The sequence below is a fragment of the Melospiza melodia genome, chromosome 28 (genome assembly GCF_035770615.1).
Source record: "Melospiza melodia melodia isolate bMelMel2 chromosome 28, bMelMel2.pri, whole genome shotgun sequence".
Lineage (NCBI taxonomy): Eukaryota > Metazoa > Chordata > Aves > Passeriformes > Passerellidae > Melospiza > Melospiza melodia.
Window position 1 is genome coordinate 7,876,753 of NC_086221.1, and position 16,971 is coordinate 7,893,723.

Below are 16,971 nucleotides of genomic sequence, written 5' to 3' on the forward strand. Positions count from 1 at the left end.
ACAGAGAGAAAATGTGAGAGATTTGCTCCCAAAATGTTTGGGGTAGGGAGGAGGGAGGGGATTGAGGCAAACCCAGGGCACAGCTCCCTCCTAATGGCAGAATCACAGGGATCCAAACCATCCCCTCCTTTTCCCAGTCCTGGCACAGCTGGGTTTCGCCTGGTGCAGGACCTGAGCCGGTTTTGCTCGAGTCTTGAGGCTCAGGACCCGAGGGCAGAGGACAGACGGACACTGTAACCCAGCGTGCCTCCCTGGCCCAATTACGCTGCCCTGCCCAGCCAGGACGGGGCGTTTCACCCAGCAGCGCATAAATAGAAAGCTTTTAGAGCATTAATTGCTCTCTGTGTTATGAAACGTGGAAACAACAGGGTTGGAGTTGCCTGCTGGGGATGGGCCACCCCCATGGTGTCCCGTGACACCCCCAGTGCTGGGAGCCCATGGCACGGCCAGTGCTGGACACAGCACCCACTGGGGACTGCTGGATTGGCCAAAATAAGACATCTCAGCATGTCTTCTCCTCAAAATCACCTGTAGATGAGCTCAGAGTGGCCACTGAGTCCTTGGGGACTCCCAGCTTGTCCCAAGGGGAAAACAAGGGTCTCTGGGAAGCCTGGGTCAGGCAGTTTTCTGCCTTCAGTGGGACAGTGTCCTACCACTGGGGCCAGCCAGGCACCCCACCAGCCCTCTGTCCTGCTGCTAGGAGGAGAAATCCCACCACAGAAGAGCTCCAGGTGCTGCTGACTCCAATTTATGCCAATGCAGCAGGGCCAGGGAAAACATCTCCCAGGGGAACACTGCCAGGCGAGGAGGAGGAGGAGGAGGAAGGCTGCAATGAATTTCACACCTGCCCCCAGCCACCTCCACCCCCGTGAAACCCAAGCCTGCCCAGGCAGCAGCTGGGCCCAGTGCCTGTGCTGTGGCACCTGCTGGAGCCCAGGCTCAGCAGCGACTGCCACGCTCAGCTCCCAGCCAGAAACACCCCTGGGATGGGATGGGATGGGATGGGATCCATGGGATGGGATGGGATCCATGGGATGGGATGGGATCCATGGGATGGGATGGGATGGGATCCATGGGATGGGATGGGATCCATGGGATGGGATGGGATCCATGGGATGGGATGGGATGGGATCCATGGGATGGGATCCATGGGATGGGATGGGATCCATGGGATGGGATGGGGTGGGATGGGGTGGGATGGGATGGGATCCATGGGATGGGATGGGATCCATGGGATGGGATCCATGGGATGGGATGGGATCCATGGGATGGGATCCATGGGATGGGATGGGATCCATGGGATGGGATGGGATCCATGGGATGGGATGGGGTGGGATGGGGTGGGATGGGATGGGATCCATGGGATGGGATGGGATCCATGGGATGGGATGGGATGGGATGGGGTGGGATGGGATGGGATCCATGGGATGGGATGGGATCCATGGGATGGGATGGGATCCATGGGATGGGATGGGATGGGATGGGATGGGATCCATGGGATAGGATCCATGGGATAGGATCCATGGGATGGGATGGGGTGGGATGGGGTGGGATGGGATGGGGTGGGATGGGATGGGGGGTGTGGGCACTGACAGGGGGGATCAGCTCCTGGGACACCGGGCAGAGCGGCTCTCAGGCATCACCACCATCACAGAGGGATGCCAGAGTCCGACACAGAATGTGACACTGCATTGCCACCCCTGTGAGGGGGCCACGCTTCCCTGCCCTCCTGCTCCAAGCAGTGCCCAGCTGAGGTGCCCCAGGAGCTGCAATATCAGGTACAGGCTGCCCTGCACCAACCCCATCAGTGCCTTTATTCCCAGGAAGGGATATTTTGATTTAGCACCATTCTGCTGCCACCACCCCAGCCATTCCCAGCGAGCAAACCCTCGTGCATGCCAGGAGCGTGCTGGGAGCCCGTGGCAGCTCGTCACCTCCTCCCAGCATCTCCTGCCCCTGCCCCAGCCCAGAGCTGCAGACGGGCACGGCGGCTCCGGCTCCCGCAGATTGAAAAATTGCTCTGGAATCCTTGGGGAGGAAAACTGCTAAAAATACACGAAGGCAGTATTCTGGGTAAAAGAAGGAGCTCCAGCGAGGAGCATGGCCCCAAGCACAGTGTGCCAGACCCCTGCCCAGCACACTGATGTCCAAACACCACAGCTGGAGCTGACAACTCTGCAGTGCCACCAGGCAAGGCTGCAAGGGCACACACCAGCCTCTTCACACAAGAGCTGGAGCCCAAACTGGTGCCACAGCTGGGCACAGGTGCTGGCAAGCAGGGAAAGCAGAACCCTTACCAACTCACACAAAACCAGGCAGGGAAAAGCAGGGTCTTGGACCAGACCTTCTCCCCCAGATCCTCCTGCTAATAAAAACCCGACGCTCGGCTGGGTCGGGAGCTCGCATGCCTGCGTGCGGGTGTGCTTCTTCCTAAACCCGAGTTGCCTAAGCCGGCGGGGGGAGGCAGGAGCTGGCTGCCTCTGGGGGAAGGGCGAGGAGCTGGCATGGGAACGGCAGCCCATCCTCCACGCACCCGCGTCTGTAAACTTTGAACATCTTCCGGAGAGAAGTTAGTGGCTATTGTGAACAGCTGGATCTAATTTTACGAGGAGCGAGGAGGAGACAGTTGTGGGGAAATAATAAGGCTTGGCGCTCGCAGGCGAGGATCCCCGAGCCCGGCTCAGCCTTCCTGCCTCCGCCGGGGCAGCGCTGGCGAGACGGGCACGGGGAAACTGAGGCACGGCGCAGCGTGGGGCTCTGTCTCTCTATCCCGTCTCCTGGGTAATGCCAACTGGGAGCGCGGGGCTTTGCCCTTGAGTGTTTCTGCGGGTGTGACACCCCTCCAGCAGCGAGGCATCCGCGGGGCACGGCTCTTCTTCAGAGCACCAAGCCGGGCTGCCAGCGCAGTGCCCCCTTGGCATCAACCCAGGGCAGCATCTCCAGAGCCAGGGTCACCCCAGCGCTCACGCTCGATGCTCGTGGGCACCGCGGTGCGAGTGCGACACCTCCCTCCAGCCGGCTGCTTCCCCCGAGGCTCTGCCCACCTCCTAAAATTAGCTGCAGCCCTGCTGTCCCCTGCCCGGCCAGCCACCCCCCGCAGCCCGGGGAGCGCTGCCAGCACACGCTCCGGGCCCGTCCCGACCAAGGGGGAAGGGGAGCGAGCAGCCTCCTCCATCACTCACTCCCTGCGAGCAGCGCAGCCCCGCTGTCACCGCAGCTCGCGGCACTGTGCCCCAGGGTGAGCTCCGGGTCGGGTTTATGGAGCAGAGACCCAGCAGAGCCTGTGACACACCCAGCGCCCCGATGGGAGGTTGGCAGCGGTGAGCACGATGGGTTTTGGGGCTGCTGTTGTCTCGTGGCAGCGTAATGGGGCACGCTGGGGGTGTTGGAGCATCACATCTGTTTGGGACGGGATAAGGGGGATGAGCTCCATCGGGATTTGTGATGCCAGGATGGGACATGCCTCTTGCCATGCGTATTTTCCCAAATCATAGAGCCCTATGTGAACACTGTCACCACAAGGCCACTATCTGCCAACCCCACGAACGAGACCATGGGCTTCATGGCCTGTCACCTCCGAAGGGCTCAGCCTCACGGGCTCATCAGGAACCCTGCCACGAGCGGCACAGGCAGCCCAAAACAGCACCAGCACCGCACAACCCCTGCTCCCACCACCACAGCCAGGCCAGCGGCTGACCAGCAGCACCAGGAGCTTTTCCCGGGGCCCCTCGCTCCCATTTCACAGGCGGGGAAGGCTGGAGCAGCAGGAGCCGAGCTGCAGCAGCATGCCCAGACCCGCAGCGGGATCCGGACGTGCGTTATCGCGCAGGGGGGGCCGCGGCAGGCTGGTGCGGGGCATGGCCCCGCCGGCTCACCCCATCATTACCTTCCCTCCCTCCTTCTCTCCCTCCCAAAAAACATTTCATAAGTCGCCACGTGACGGTGGCAATAGCGAACGCCCATCATGCGCTTCAGGTGTCTGCCCCGACCACAACACGCAGGTGCCTGGGCTCGGCTGCCGCGGCTCCCGGCCTGGCCCCCACCCCAAAAAACACCTTGGACAAACAGCTGAGGAGGTCAGGGCACGACCTGGCTGCTCAGCAAATCCCCTGTGGATGGCAGCTCCCAAATCAAGGGCGGTTGGTAATATCCCATGATGTAAACACTGTGGCTGTCCCGCCAGCCCCTCGCCACAGCCATCAAGGATTTAATGAGAGAGGGAAGCTCCCAGAGATGGGAGAGTTTTTGGAAAGCACCCATCCAGTTCAGTGATGGATGGAGAGATTCCAGCCTCACCAAGAGCCTCAGGATGGCTCTTGCCACACAGATCCCGGCAGCACCCCTGGTTAGGGTTCTGCTGCCCCTTCTCCCCTCTTCCCCTCCATTTCCACTCCCACAGACAGAAGAAGTACGAACGCAGGAAAACACAATTCCCCCCCAAAACAGCCCAAAATTGCCCATTTTTGCCCTTTTTGCCTGCACCCAGTCTCACCCCCGAGCTCACCTGCCACCAGCCTCTTGCTGTCTGTGTGTTTGATGGGAGCTGCGCGGTTACTTGCTTTTTAATACATTAATTATAGCTGATTACCGCTGCCACCCCCACCTCCTCAGTGCCATGACCTGCTCACACACCGCCAGGAAAAGGTTCCTTCCTTGGGCACAGCGCCAGGGCCACCGGGACTCGCCTCCCAACCCACTTGGTGGTGGCAAGATGGGGATTAAATGGTGATTAAAAGGAGATGCTGTTTCTGATATCATGATAAACAGCCACCGCGTGCCATGGCAAATGGATGCAAGTCCCTTTTCCTGATGGAGCTGGAGGATTCTGCTTTGGAAGAAAGGGATTTTAGATGTGGGATGACTGCTGGAGGGTTATGCTGTCCAAAATGCCCTGGTTGAAACATCCCTCCACTCCCCGCAATGTTGCAGCCACCTCGGGCAGGACGAGGCTCCTTGAAGTACCTGGGTGCCATTTATAGAAGGTGTCTGGACCCGTTGCTTTCAGAGGGTTATTCCTGTCAGAAAACCCAGTGTGGTGCCAGCCACAGGCCCACAGTGGGGAGGTAGCTGGGCGCTCGAGGTCCCTGGGGATGGCAATGTCCCCCTGTGCCACCCAGCTGTCACCCAGGAGGAGCTGCTCACCCCACAGCCATCTGCAGTCTCTTCCCATGGGAATGCTGACCCTGTTACACCCAAACAGGGCCAAATCCAGCGCCTTGTCCCCATGGGACAGTCATGCTCGTCCTTCCCGGTGGGGAAGTGTTGGGGCACTGCCACAGCGACCATCACCTGCCCTGCCACCAGGGTCCCAGCCCCCCTTCCCATTTCTGTTCCAGCTTCACCACCTCAGCAAGCCCTCAGCCCTCACCAGCTTTGGGGACCTTTTTTCTCCCAGTCCTGGGGGAAATGACCCCCAAGGGCTGTGGGCTGTGAGGCCACAGAGGCCCCAGCTCCAGTGGGTGCTCGGGGGGCACACCAGCCTGGCAAACCCCAGTTCCCCACTCAGCATCACGAGCGCTCCAGCACCAAGGGGAGGCTGGCAGCCGGGCTGGCAGGGCCCCCCAGGGTGGCCGGGCACTGCCAATGCCCTGACTCACGACACGCACGTACCCGCGCGGGGTAAAGCGATAGGAGGGGACAGAGGATGCCGGAGCCCAAAATACCCCGGCGTGCCTGACACAGGAGATTATCGCCTCTCTGATGGGACCATCGCCCAGCCCGGTTTGTCCCGGCTCCCTGCAAAGCACCAAAACCCCCCAAAATCTCAGCCTTCAGCTTTCCCCCTGCCAAGCACCCAACAGCTGCAGGGTGCCCGCCACACCAGCTGGGCCGCTGGTATCATTTCCAGCTGGTTTCTCCCCAAACTGGTTTTTTTCTCAGCCAGTAGAAGCCAAATGTGTTGTGCAGGGCCTGAGCGGTTTCGGGGGGTTGGAGGTGGGTGGCTCTGCGAGGGCTTGGCCGTATTTACCTTCCAAGGGGGTTAAGGGGAAAAAAAACAACACCAAACCCAAGGAGGGTGTAAAAATAAAATAATAATAATAATAATAATAAAGATGACACACTGCTGAAAATTATACATCTAATTGCCGCCTCGTTAGCAAAGCACCCCTATGACGAGGCACAAAGTGTTTAGCATACAGTCAGTGCACGGTCATCCCCTACATGCGTGTGACACACATGTAGCGTGACACGCGGGTGACCCCGCACCTCAGCCGGGGGGCTCCGGCCGGGGCGGGCAATCCCGGTCCGCAGCGTCCGGTGCGATGGCTTCCGACGTGCGGGCACAAGGCCCCTTTGTCACCCCGGGGGGACCCGGCGGGGACCGAGCGGGGGCAGCGCAGCCCCGACGGGGCGGGAGCCCGGGGACCGACGGGGGGAGCGCAAACGGCCCGACTGAGCCCCCCACCCAAACACACACGCACAGCCCATCGGGGGCAGGCACCGAGGGAACGCAGCGAGCTCCGGCCGGGGGGCGAGCAGGGCTGCAGCGACCCCGGCGCCCCCCGCCATCCGCCGGGGCTGCGGGCCGGGAGGAAGGAGGGGCTGGAGGAGGAGGAGGAGGCGGAGGAAGGGGGGTTGGGAGTCTCTTCCCGGCGGGCGCTTACCTGCTCCGTGCTCCGGAGGGGCTGGGCCGGCCGCGGTGCCGGGAGCGGGGCCGGAGCGGGGCCGGGGCCGGGGCCGGGCCGGGCCGGGGCGGGCGGCAGGAATGCGGGGAGCGCGGCGGGCTCCGGGTCCGCGCACCGAGCCAGGCGCAGCGACGGGAAAGTTTATGCGAGGGAGGAGCGGAAAGTTGGGAGTCAATCAGGAGGCGGCGGGGCCGGGCCGGGCCTCCTCCTCCTCCTCCCCTAACCTCCTTCTCCACCTCCTCCTCCTCCTCCTCTTCTTCCCGGCCCTTCCTCCCGCCCGACCCTCCCGACCTCCCCGTCGGGGCAGCGGGCAGCGGGACTTCCCTTACACAGGGAGGTTTATTTTTTGGGAAAGGGTAGATCTGGAGTTCGGCTCGGCCCGGGTAATGGGAGCGCCCTCTGTGAGCCTTCCTCACCTTCCTCCTCTTCCTCCTTCGCCCTCCGGCATTCCCGGGATGCGGCCTTGGGCCAGGGCATGAAGGTGCTGCTGTCCTGCCATGTCCTGTCCCGTCCGCAGCCAGCCAGGGTCACCCGTGCACACCTTCATCCCCTTCTGCACATCTTCATCACCCTCTGTGCCCACTCTTCATTCCCACCCCCTTTCACTCACCGGCGTCCCTGTGCTCACCTCCATCCCCTTCCACACGTTTTCATTGTCCTCTGCGCACTGTAATGCCCTGCCACACACCTTCATCCTCCTCTTCCTTCCCATCCTGACGTCTTCATCTCACACCAAACACCCCCATCCCTCTCCTCATCCTCACACACACACACACACACACATACATACTCTCAGTCCCCTGCATCCCACCAATCTGCAGATTCCCTGTTTCACCCACCCATGGTGCCCACGGTGGGAATTCAGCCCACGCTGTTGGGATTTCTCAAGGGAATTCAGCCAGGATCCACGCCGTGGTCACTTCCTCTGAGCGAGCTGATGGGTGGTAATGTGCTAAGCCACAGCAAGCTGATCACATACAAATCCCTGGCCACGACCCAGCCTGACCATCAGGAGCTGCAGCCCCAAAAGGGGCAAAAGCCCCAGTCCCCCTGGGCCTCCACAGGGCTGTGCCACAGTACCCAAAACCCCCAGAGATAAACCAGGGTGAGGAATCCTCCCAGCGCCCTGCTGGGACAAGGGATGTTCTTTGCATCCCGTTCCTTCCAGAAACATATTTTTCTAATTTTCACCATGAGCTCGGTTGTATTCAAGCGTTTTGGGACAAGACAGCCAATGCTTCAGCCCGTGAAGCGACGGGCTCCGAGGCATCCAGCGCATTCAGCAATTGTGTGTGATTCATAAAGCCATATCGCATTCTTCCACCCTTGGCCTGCTGCTAACTTGTAAGAAATCTGGACCAAAAACTGCAACAAAATGGCTGTTATTCTCCAAGGGCTGCTCAGAGCCTCGTTACTCATCCCTTACTTGGGCAAAAATGACATTGAGTGCTCCTGGAGATGACAGCCTTAATTGAGTTCAATAGGAGTTTAGGCTGAGTAAGGCATGAGCAAACAAGTGTGCATTAGCCCATGAATAAAATCCTGATCCACAAATGTTTAGGAACACGTGTAACCCTGAGCAGGGGAGGGCTGAGGGGGTCCCTGCTGCTCTGGCCTTGCCATTTGGGCAGGGGTCTGGCTGCAGCATCCAGCACAACTGATGGCGATGCTGGGGTGAGCTTGTTCAGGAGTGCAAAGATTCAAGGCTGGCTCAGTGGTTTGTTTCCATTCTGCCTCTTAATTTTTATTTATTTTCCTCCTTCAGAAGTCCATAGTCCTTGTTTCTGCTGTTTTTTGTCCACTGGTGGGAACAGCAACTTCCTTTCTCAAATTATAATATAAAAGAGCTGCAAGCTGCAACACCATAAATAATATTTTCTTATGGCCAGAACATCCAAGTCTAGGCAACACACCAAGAACAGCTACAACATTGTAAAACTCCAACACTTCTCCAGAATGGATTCACTAATTAAAAAATTACTCCTTTTAAAAAGCAGTTGAAAAATATTGGCTTTCCCATTGCTGCATCGAGAAGCCCATCCTGCAAAGCCACAGCTGAGCTCACCAGTCTGCCTTTCCCCCTAAAAAATGTTACCAAATAAATAGAAGGGGAGGGGGAGGGAAGAGAGAACACCTCATGGCAATCACTTCTTTAATTAATTAAAGTTTTGCCACTTCAATGCTGGAGAGAGATCCCCAGGGCAGCTCGCTGGGAAGCAAACATCTCCAGCCCTTCCATTGCTGGACAAGGAGTTTCCCAGTGCTGGTCTCCCCTCCCACATTCCCCAGGATGTACCAGCCCTTCCCTCCTCAGGCTGCCTGCCCAGTGGGGCATTTGCCTCCTGGAACCCACAGAAATATCTGTCAGCCCCTCAAAGAGAGCAGGGCTCAGAACTGGATGCATGGAGCCCCCCAAAATCCCCTCTGCAAAAGATGGAGAAGCCAGTGGCTGAAGAGCCCCCATGTCCACCTTGCTGCTCAGCTCTGGAGCAGCATCTTTGCACTCCTCAGCACAGGATGGGGACGAACCACAGAGAGAGCCACCAGCGCTGCAGGGACACTGGTCCTGGCTGGGATGGGCTCAGCAAACGAGGTGGGGCCTCATTTTCTTCCTCCCCTTTGCCTTATAAGCACCTCTGCAAAAATAAAACTCATTTCCCAGGAGGTTCCCTTGAGGAGCTGACGACAGTCGCCTCTGGCCACTGGCCACGCTTGTGCCCCTGCACGAACACTTTGTGGGGTTCAATCCACGCCTACAGCACCAGCCCAGAGCCAGCACCCCTAAAACAACCTCAGAAACCTCAAAGTCTCACACTGCAGGGAAAACATCATCCCTGGGGATTGAGGAAACCCTTTCTCCTAGGAACACACACACTTTGGACTCAAACACCATTGATAAGGCTCTTTCTTCTTCTTTTTTTTTTTTTTTTTTTTTTTTTATCTTTTCTTGCAGCGAGCATTCCTTTCACACCCACGCACACCCCGGCACCCTCAGCCATTGGCCTGCCGGCGCATCCGTCACACTTTCCGCCGGCCAGAGCAGATCCACATTTCAACTGCTTCCATCCCTCATCTCCTCTGGTGTTAACAGCCAGCGCAAACAAAGGGCCCGAACATCCATCGCCCCATTAAATTGTTTTCGTTTGCTTCTTCTGCCGCAGTTGGTTTGCGTTAGAGGGTTTGTAAAAGGGATTTGGGGTGGGCGGCTGATGCAGCGGCTGCTCTGGCTTTGGGTGACACTGCAAGGGACACCCGGGACAGGGATTCTGCTCTGCCACGGGTGACAGGCCAGGGAAACCTGCAAGGAACAGTGGGCAAATGGAAAACGGAAAGGTTTTGGGTGAGGGGAGGGAGAATCAACCTGGGGAGCAGCTGGGATAACAGCAGACAGAATGTGGGGAGCCCAAAGCCCTCTCTCTCACCCGGCTGCTTCTTTTCTCCGTGCGCTGGAGGAAATGGGGACAAGCGTTGCCTCAACCGTGAGCTGAGCTCGTCCCGATTTCAAACAGATGTTGGGCCTGTGGCTGGATTTGGGCAGAAAGCTCCTGCTTTCCCCACATTTGCTGGCCATACCTCGTCAGGGATGCTGGCCCCAAACTGCTGTGGCTGGTTCTCCCTTTAGCTCACAAGATGTTCCCTGAGCTCAATGTGTGGGTGATGGATGATGTCCCACGCGGGCTGGCTTGTCCCCAAGCTGTCCACCTCTGCCTGCCCCACCACGAGAATCATGAAGGCCAGATTCATACAGCTGGGGAAGAGCTCCACTCCCCTGTGCAAAGCCTCTGGGGCAGATGTTCACCAGTGGTCCAGCAGCTCATGGTGCCCCTGTCACGGCCATCTGTCCTCAGCTCCAGGCTCAGCCCACAGTGCTGTTGCGACACTGCCCAGAGAGGATGAGCATCCCTCTTGCACAACCACATCCATCCCATCCATCTGCTCCTCAGCCTTTCTGCCTCTCAGCTGCCTTGATTTGGGGGGCTCATATCACCCCCAGAATGGGGAGACAACCCCTTTGTGTCCTGGGAAGGGAATCCCACACGGTTCTGGAGTCAGGGTGTGAGCTGAGCAGGTGAGACACAGCCCCAGAGAGCTGAGGATGGCATCCCAGGGCTCCTTGGCACGTCCCTGTTTTTCTCACCACTGAATTAATCAGATTTGTTTGTGCAGCCAAATCCTCACCCCATAACTGGCGGAACTGGGGGCATGAGCTGCTTTTGTTCAGCATCTCCCCATCAATGTGAGACAGGGGGTGGCACCTTCCGCCCACCACCTCTCGTGAACAGAGAGCACCAGCTGTGGGGACACCTGGGGCACGTGAGGGGCACCGCAGAGCAAAGGGGCAGGGAGGGTTTGAGGGCACGGGGCGCTCGGCAGGGCCCGTCTGGGTGCTGAGCGTGACTCAGCACCGCGCCACGCCTCGTGAGTCACTCACTGCTTCCTGGTGCACCCTGAGTTTTCTCTTCCAGGTCCCTCCTGGCAGCTCTGGCCCAGCTGGGCCACCTGCCAGCAACGCAAGCTCTGCCTCACGTGCCTGCCAGCCCTCCTCTGCTGGCACTGCCACCCCTCGGCACGTGCCCGCGTGCTGCCGGTGCCAGGCTGCTCCTCAGGGCCCCAAATCCCTGAAAAGCAATTTCTGGGCAGTGAGGTGAGATCCAGTGGGTTCAAACACGCCATGGGCACCAGCCATGCACTCACATCAGGGCAAAATGGGGCAAAAGAGGTGCCTGGTGGGCAATGAGCTGGCATGGGGGCTTTAACTGGGAGCTTAGGCAGAGCCCACCTGCATGTGGGCAGGGATGAGGAAACACAAAGTGAGGAGACCACCTACCCCCTTCTCACTGGGAGACTGAGCAGAAACCTTTAGAAACAAACAAACAACCCAAAAAACCAAACAAAAACAGACAAACAAAAAACCCAAAAAAAAAAAAAGCGGGGGAGAGGGCAGATGAGTTTCCAGGATCTGAGTCCAACAAAGGGATGAGACAGGAGTTGCAGTCAGCCTCATCTGCTGAATATGAATTCGCCTCCAGCCTGGCTCTGCCATCACCCTAGCCCAGCGATTTGGCCCGAATTGGCCTGGAGAGGCAGCGTGGCTGCAGCTGGGTGAGCATCCCAAGCACCCAGCAGGCACCAGGTGCCTCGAACCACCCCAGGAAAAGCCAGGACTGCAGGAAGGTGAAAATGCAGGGAGCAGAGCAGGGCAGGGATGCAGGAGCATCCTCAGGGCACTGGCTGCAGCCCCAGTGGCCCCAGTGACCCTGTGGTCCCAGTGGTCCCAGCAGCCCTAGTGGTCCTGGTAGTCCCAGTGGCCCTGGTGGCCCTTGCAGTCCCAGTGGTCCTGGAGGTCCCAGCAGCCCCGGTGGTCCCAGTGCTCCCAGTGCAGGTGCTACTCGCAGGCCAGCTTCCCGTCGAAGCTGGAGAGGGCGATGGCGAAGGCCTGCACGGCGCACAGGGGGTAGTTGTAGTCCATGGTGAAGGCGTCGTCCGCCACACGCCCAAACTGCATCACGATGTAGTCAGCTGTGGGAGAGAGGGGAGAGCCACCGGGCTGTCACCTGTGCGCCCACCTGCCCACGCTGCAGAGGCCCAAAGAAGCTGCCCACACGCCCCCACCCACACTCAGCCTGTGGCTCCCGTGCTGTGCTGCAGCACAGACCACCAAAAAGCATCACTTTCCCATGGCACCCCCTGGTCCCTCCAGCACCCCCCTCCCTGGGTGCCACAGCCCCCCAAGGGACGGGGACCCCACTCACTCCACCCCCCCTGCCCGTGGGATGGCTGCTGCTGGAGGGCGGGTGACAGGAAATCTGTAAAAATAACCAGGGGCCCTCAAGAGGCTTTTTCTGTCCCGTAACCCAACACCCCGGAGGCCAAGGGCTTCTGACTGCGCCGGACAGGTGACGAGCAGCCGCATCCAGGCAGAGCTGCTGCCACCCCGCAGCTCAGGGACTGTCCCCGAGGCACAGGGCACCCCAGCAGTGTGTGCTGGGGACAGTGCTCTGGGCTGGGTGGGTAATGGGGGCTCAGCACCCCACAGGATCTGTCCCTGCCCTAAATCTGCCTGGCAGAGCCCCACACGCCGCCCCTGCCAGCGCCCAAGGGCAGCTCCTGCAGGGAGCCCTGTCTGGCTTCATCCCAGCTCCTGCAAAGGCAGGCAGGACTCCAGAGCATGAAAAAACTGAATTTCAGCAAAAACAGTGGGTGCTGAGGCCAGCTCATGAGGCAGTGCTCCTCCAGCCCATCCCCTGTCCCAGCTTACGGTCACTGCTGTGCACGATCTGGAAATTTTTGACGGAGGCGTGGGTGACCCGGCCGTGGAAATTGAGGACGTAGGACTGGGTCTCGTCGTTCCACACTGGGGCTTTGTTGTGCAGCTCGATCACGTTGTCCATGTTCCTGTTCTGCCATCGCATCAGGAGGCCGTCGTTATCCTGGGGAGGGGAGCAGAGTTGGGGGGACCCCTCCAGAGCCCCGCCACCTCCTGTGGCATCCTCTGTAACAGTGCCCAGCTGGAAATGGCATCTAAAAAACCCAGACACCATGTCTCCCACCTCCCAGGGACACCTGAAAGCCTCTCCATGCCCCAAGATGGGTAAAACCCAAGGTGGTGCCCAGCAAACCCAGCTCCCAAGGAGTTTCTCCCAGTCTAGCCCTGACTTACGTTCCGGGGCCGGATGGGCACCCTCTCACAGTCAGCATTCATGCCAGGAATGATGACAGTCATCTTCCTGGGGCCTTTGAATCCTAAAACGTTGGTTTCCTGCAAGAGAAACCCTGTCCCTAAAACCAGGAACCACTGTGGGTTACAGCCTCCCGTGGGGGCTGACCGAGGGCTCGGGGGTGGCTCCAGCCCATCCCACACATCTGCAAGCCCCAGTGAAGGGGTGCGGGGTGGGAACCCCTCTCTCCCTGCCCGGGGGAGGTGGAAGGGGCTCCTGTGGGGCTGCTCTTACGTAGACCACGGCCGAGAGCTCCTGCCGCACGTTGGACCAGTCGGCGTTGGCCCTGTCGGGGTTGGCGCCGTTGTCGAACACGGTGAACCTCGTTCCCATCAGGTTGGACCTGCAGCCAAGGGTGGCACATGGCTGTGGCTGAGGCCACCGAGTCCCCTCTGCCCCCTCTGTGACCCCTTTCCAAGCACAGCCTTGGTTTTGGTTTGGCTGAAAACCCCCAGTGCTGCTCCCCACCAATGCCAACCATCCCACTCTCCAGTGATTTTCTTGGGTTCAAGGATCCCCTAAATCGGGGTGTCATAGGGTGCTGCCACCACGGGGACCCCCAGCATTGCTGTGTGGCTGCTGGCAGGGCGGGCTGGGACTTGCCAGGTGCCTTTTCTAGCCATGACCTGTCTGCTGGGAGGAACCGGCCGAGCTTGTTTTCCCCTCTCAGCCCCCCACCACTCCTCAGGTCGGACACAGCAGTGGGAAATGCTGAATTAACCTCCTGTCTGCGCCAGCCATGGCTTGGGACAGCCTGTAAGCCATGGAGTGGGGAGAGGGTGCTGCAGAAATGGGGTGCCACCAAACCGGGGTGCCCCCAAGCTGGGGTGCCCCCAAACAGGGGTGCCAGCTCCGCTCCTACCTCAGCTTCCCGATGAAGTTCTCTCCACCCCGTGACAGGTCAGTGGGGTCGATGGAGATGAGGTAGTTGGAGGTTTTGCTCTTCTTACGCTTTCTCCCAGCAAGGAGGAACACCTGGTACAGCAGTGGGACCATGTGGGAACAGGACATTGTCACTGCCACCGCCACTGCTGTCCCCCAACAAGTCACTGCCATGACCTTGAGCAAGTCATGAAGATGATCCCCAAAATACTGCCTGCACTGCAGGGCAGGAGGGGCTGAGCCCAGCCCAGCTTTAGTGGCTCTCCAGCTCTGTTAGCTCATCCTCCCAGGCACAGGAACTGCACGAGAGGGGAGCAGCCCCACCCAGGACCCACCAGCACATGGGGACGCAGGTGAGCATCCCCCCAAACCCTGAGGGTGCTCTCTGGGACGGCAGCAGCGCCCCAGGGGTCTCCACGCCCCCACCCCAAATCACCTTCTTGTCATTGTCCAGGTGCAGGTAGTAGGTGGGGTAGAGCCCCCTGTCCATGCCCTTCTTGTCCCGTGTCACCCGGCACTTGACGGTGACGCCCTGCGGCGCCGGCTGCAGCACAAACTCCTCCAGGTTCTCCACCTCGATCACAGGGGACGGGGGCCTCTCCTCCTTCTGCTGCAGGGTGAGAGGGATGGTGAGCCCAGAGCCCCCTCCCAAACTCCCCAGCTCATTGCTCCTTGCTGTCCATCCCCCCATGGCTCTGCAGCTGGTGGCTCTGGGGACACTCTGGTGGCTTCCACTGGAGGATGCTGCAAACCTCCCGACCTGCCCTGAGGGGTTCCCCATGGCTCTCAGGGGTCTTTTTTACCTTCTTTGATTTCTTTGCTTTCCCCTTCTTGTTGGAGTTTTTCTGCAGGGTCTCTGGGGTCTCCTCCTCACTCTCATCTCCTTTGGGAGGAACTGCTGGCAGGAACACATAGGGACACAGAAGGGAGAAGATCCTGACTCTGCTGAGCCCCAAAACCAAGCTTAGCATAGACCCATGCCAACATCAATGATTGTAACCCCCTCTCCATGGCCAAGCTCCCTGCACCCCCACAAGCCCCACCAGAACCCTCCAGTGCCAGGCTCTCACCTTTCTTTTTGGATTTTTTCTCTTTTGGGGGGTCCCCACCAGTCTGAAAGAGGGATGCTGGGTTTTTCTTCTTCTCTGACCTAATGGGTTTGGTGCTGGAGTCGGAATCGTCCTCCTCATCACTGCTGGTGGCAGCTGTGAGGGACATGGGGGACATAAGGGGACATGGTCACGCAACACTGGGGGCTGTGGGCTCAGGGTGATGCCACCTCCTCCTGCTCATCCCATACCTTTCTTCTTGCCTTTCTTCTCCTTCTTCACCTGGAACACGGACATTGGCTCCTTCTTGGCGCCTTTGGTGGATTTGGCTTTGCTGTCAGGGTCACTCTTGTCTTCTGCTGGGACAGAGGAGCTGATGAGCAGCCAGCCAGGGGGATGGGAATGGGCAGTGATGGGGACAAGGTGGGGACAGGATTGGAGCAGCAGAAAGGGCTGAGATCACTTGGGGAGGGGGCGATGGCCCTGCAGCCCCCTGAGCCCCCCGGGACAGTGAAGGCCCCTCCCTGCTCCCAGCAAGGACAGGTCCCAGAGCTGGGCTCAAGCCATCCCTATCCCTGGGCACTCACCCTTGGGCTTCAGCTTCTTCTCCCCCCCGCCCGAGAGGGCCTCTTTGGGAACCTTCTTCTTGAGCTTTTTGGGCGGGTTTTTATTCTCCACCTCTTCCTCCTCTTCCTCATCATCCTCATCCTCTGCCGGCTCTGCCCAGAGGTGACCACAGCATCAGCCAACACACTGGGCACCACCCCTGGGGCGGTGACCGGACCCTCCTGCTGTCCCCATGGATGGTGTTGGGGTCTGACCCTCCTGCTGTCCCCGCGGTGATGGTGTTGGGGGTCTGACCCTCCTGCTGTCCCCATGGATGGTGTTGGGGGTCCTGCTGTCCCCAGGGTTGGTGGCTGGGGTCTGACCCTCCTGCTGTCCCCGCGGTGATGGTGTTGGGGTTCCTGCTGTCCCCATGGATGGTGTTGGGGGTCCTGCTGTCCCCAGGGATGGTGTTGGGGTCTGACCCTCCTGCTGTCCCCAGGGATGGTGTTGGGGTCTGACCCTCCTGCTGTCCCCCCGGTGATGGTGTTGGGGGTCTGACCCTCCTGCTGTCCCCCCGGTGATGGTGTTGGGGGTCCTGCTGTCCCCCCGGTGATGGTGTTGGGGGTCTGACCCTCCTGCTGTCCCCCCGGTGATAGTGTTGGGGGTCTGATCCCCCTGCTGTCCCCCTGGTGATGGTGTTGGGGGTCTGACCCTCCTGCTGTCCCCCCGGTGATGGTGTTGGGGGTCCTGCTGTCCCCCCGGGCTCCGCCGGGGCCGTGTCCAGCTCCGGGCACCGCAGCCGCAGCCACAGCGCCCTCTCGCGGCCGCAGCCGAGCCGATCCGATCCGAGCCGCTTTTCGCTCCCGGGAAGCGTCAGGGGACATCAGTGCCACCCACCCAGGGAGTGTGTCACCCCCTGTGCCCACTGTGCCCCTCCATCCCAACTCCCCGATCAGGGCAATGAGCGCAGCATCCCCGTTTCTCCCAGGTCGTAGATGGGTTTTAGGCAAAAAACTCTGCCGGGGATGGGCAGAACCCCCGCAGAAGCTCCCACAGAAGCCCTGGAAGAAGCTCCAGCGGGCACTGGGAGCACCGACAGCGCTGTCGGGACATGGTACAAAGGGACACGAAGGGACACGAAGGGACACG

General features: G+C 59.7%; 2 protein-coding genes across 3 annotated transcripts in view; both read right to left on the reverse strand.

The window, feature by feature from the left end:
- Positions 1–6,656, reverse strand: part of TEAD3 (TEA domain transcription factor 3) — a 27,683-nt gene extending 21,027 nt beyond the window's left edge. The window contains exon 1 of one of the 2 annotated variants that reach the window (XM_063178095.1): positions 6,606–6,656. The gene's annotated coding sequence lies outside the window, so the exon portion shown is untranslated. The remainder of the gene's footprint in view (positions 1–6,605) is intronic. The other variant, XM_063178096.1, reaches the window with a different exon arrangement.
- A 4,802-nt stretch (positions 6,657–11,458) lies between these two features.
- TULP1 (TUB like protein 1) lies at positions 11,459–15,588 on the reverse strand. The gene is made up of 9 exons (XM_063177845.1): positions 15,528–15,588; positions 15,298–15,432; positions 15,031–15,122; positions 14,664–14,837; positions 14,208–14,320; positions 13,580–13,688; positions 13,288–13,386; positions 12,886–13,057; positions 11,459–12,146 (listed from the first exon to the last, which is right to left on the reverse strand). The coding sequence occupies exons 1-9, from the start codon at positions 15,571–15,573 to the stop codon at positions 12,013–12,015; spliced, it is 1,074 nt and encodes a 357-aa protein (XP_063033915.1). The 5' UTR covers positions 15,574–15,588; the 3' UTR covers positions 11,459–12,012.
- Positions 15,589–16,971: the final 1,383 nt, after the last annotated feature.

Bases quoted from the DNA above. Each gene is read 5' to 3' on its own strand.
- TULP1 (XM_063177845.1), bottom strand. From the start codon at position 15,573: ATGTCCGTGTTCCAGGTGAAGAAGGAGAAGAAAGGCAAGAAGAAAG. The intron at 15,123-15,297 runs GTGAGAGCCTGG...TCCTGCCAGCAG, and splicing joins GAAAAAATCCAAAAAGAAAG to TTCCTCCCAAAGGAGATGAG. The intron at 13,387-13,579 runs GTAAGAGCAGCC...TTTCTCTTGCAG, and splicing joins AGCTCTCGGCCGTGGTCTAC to GAAACCAACGTTTTAGGATT.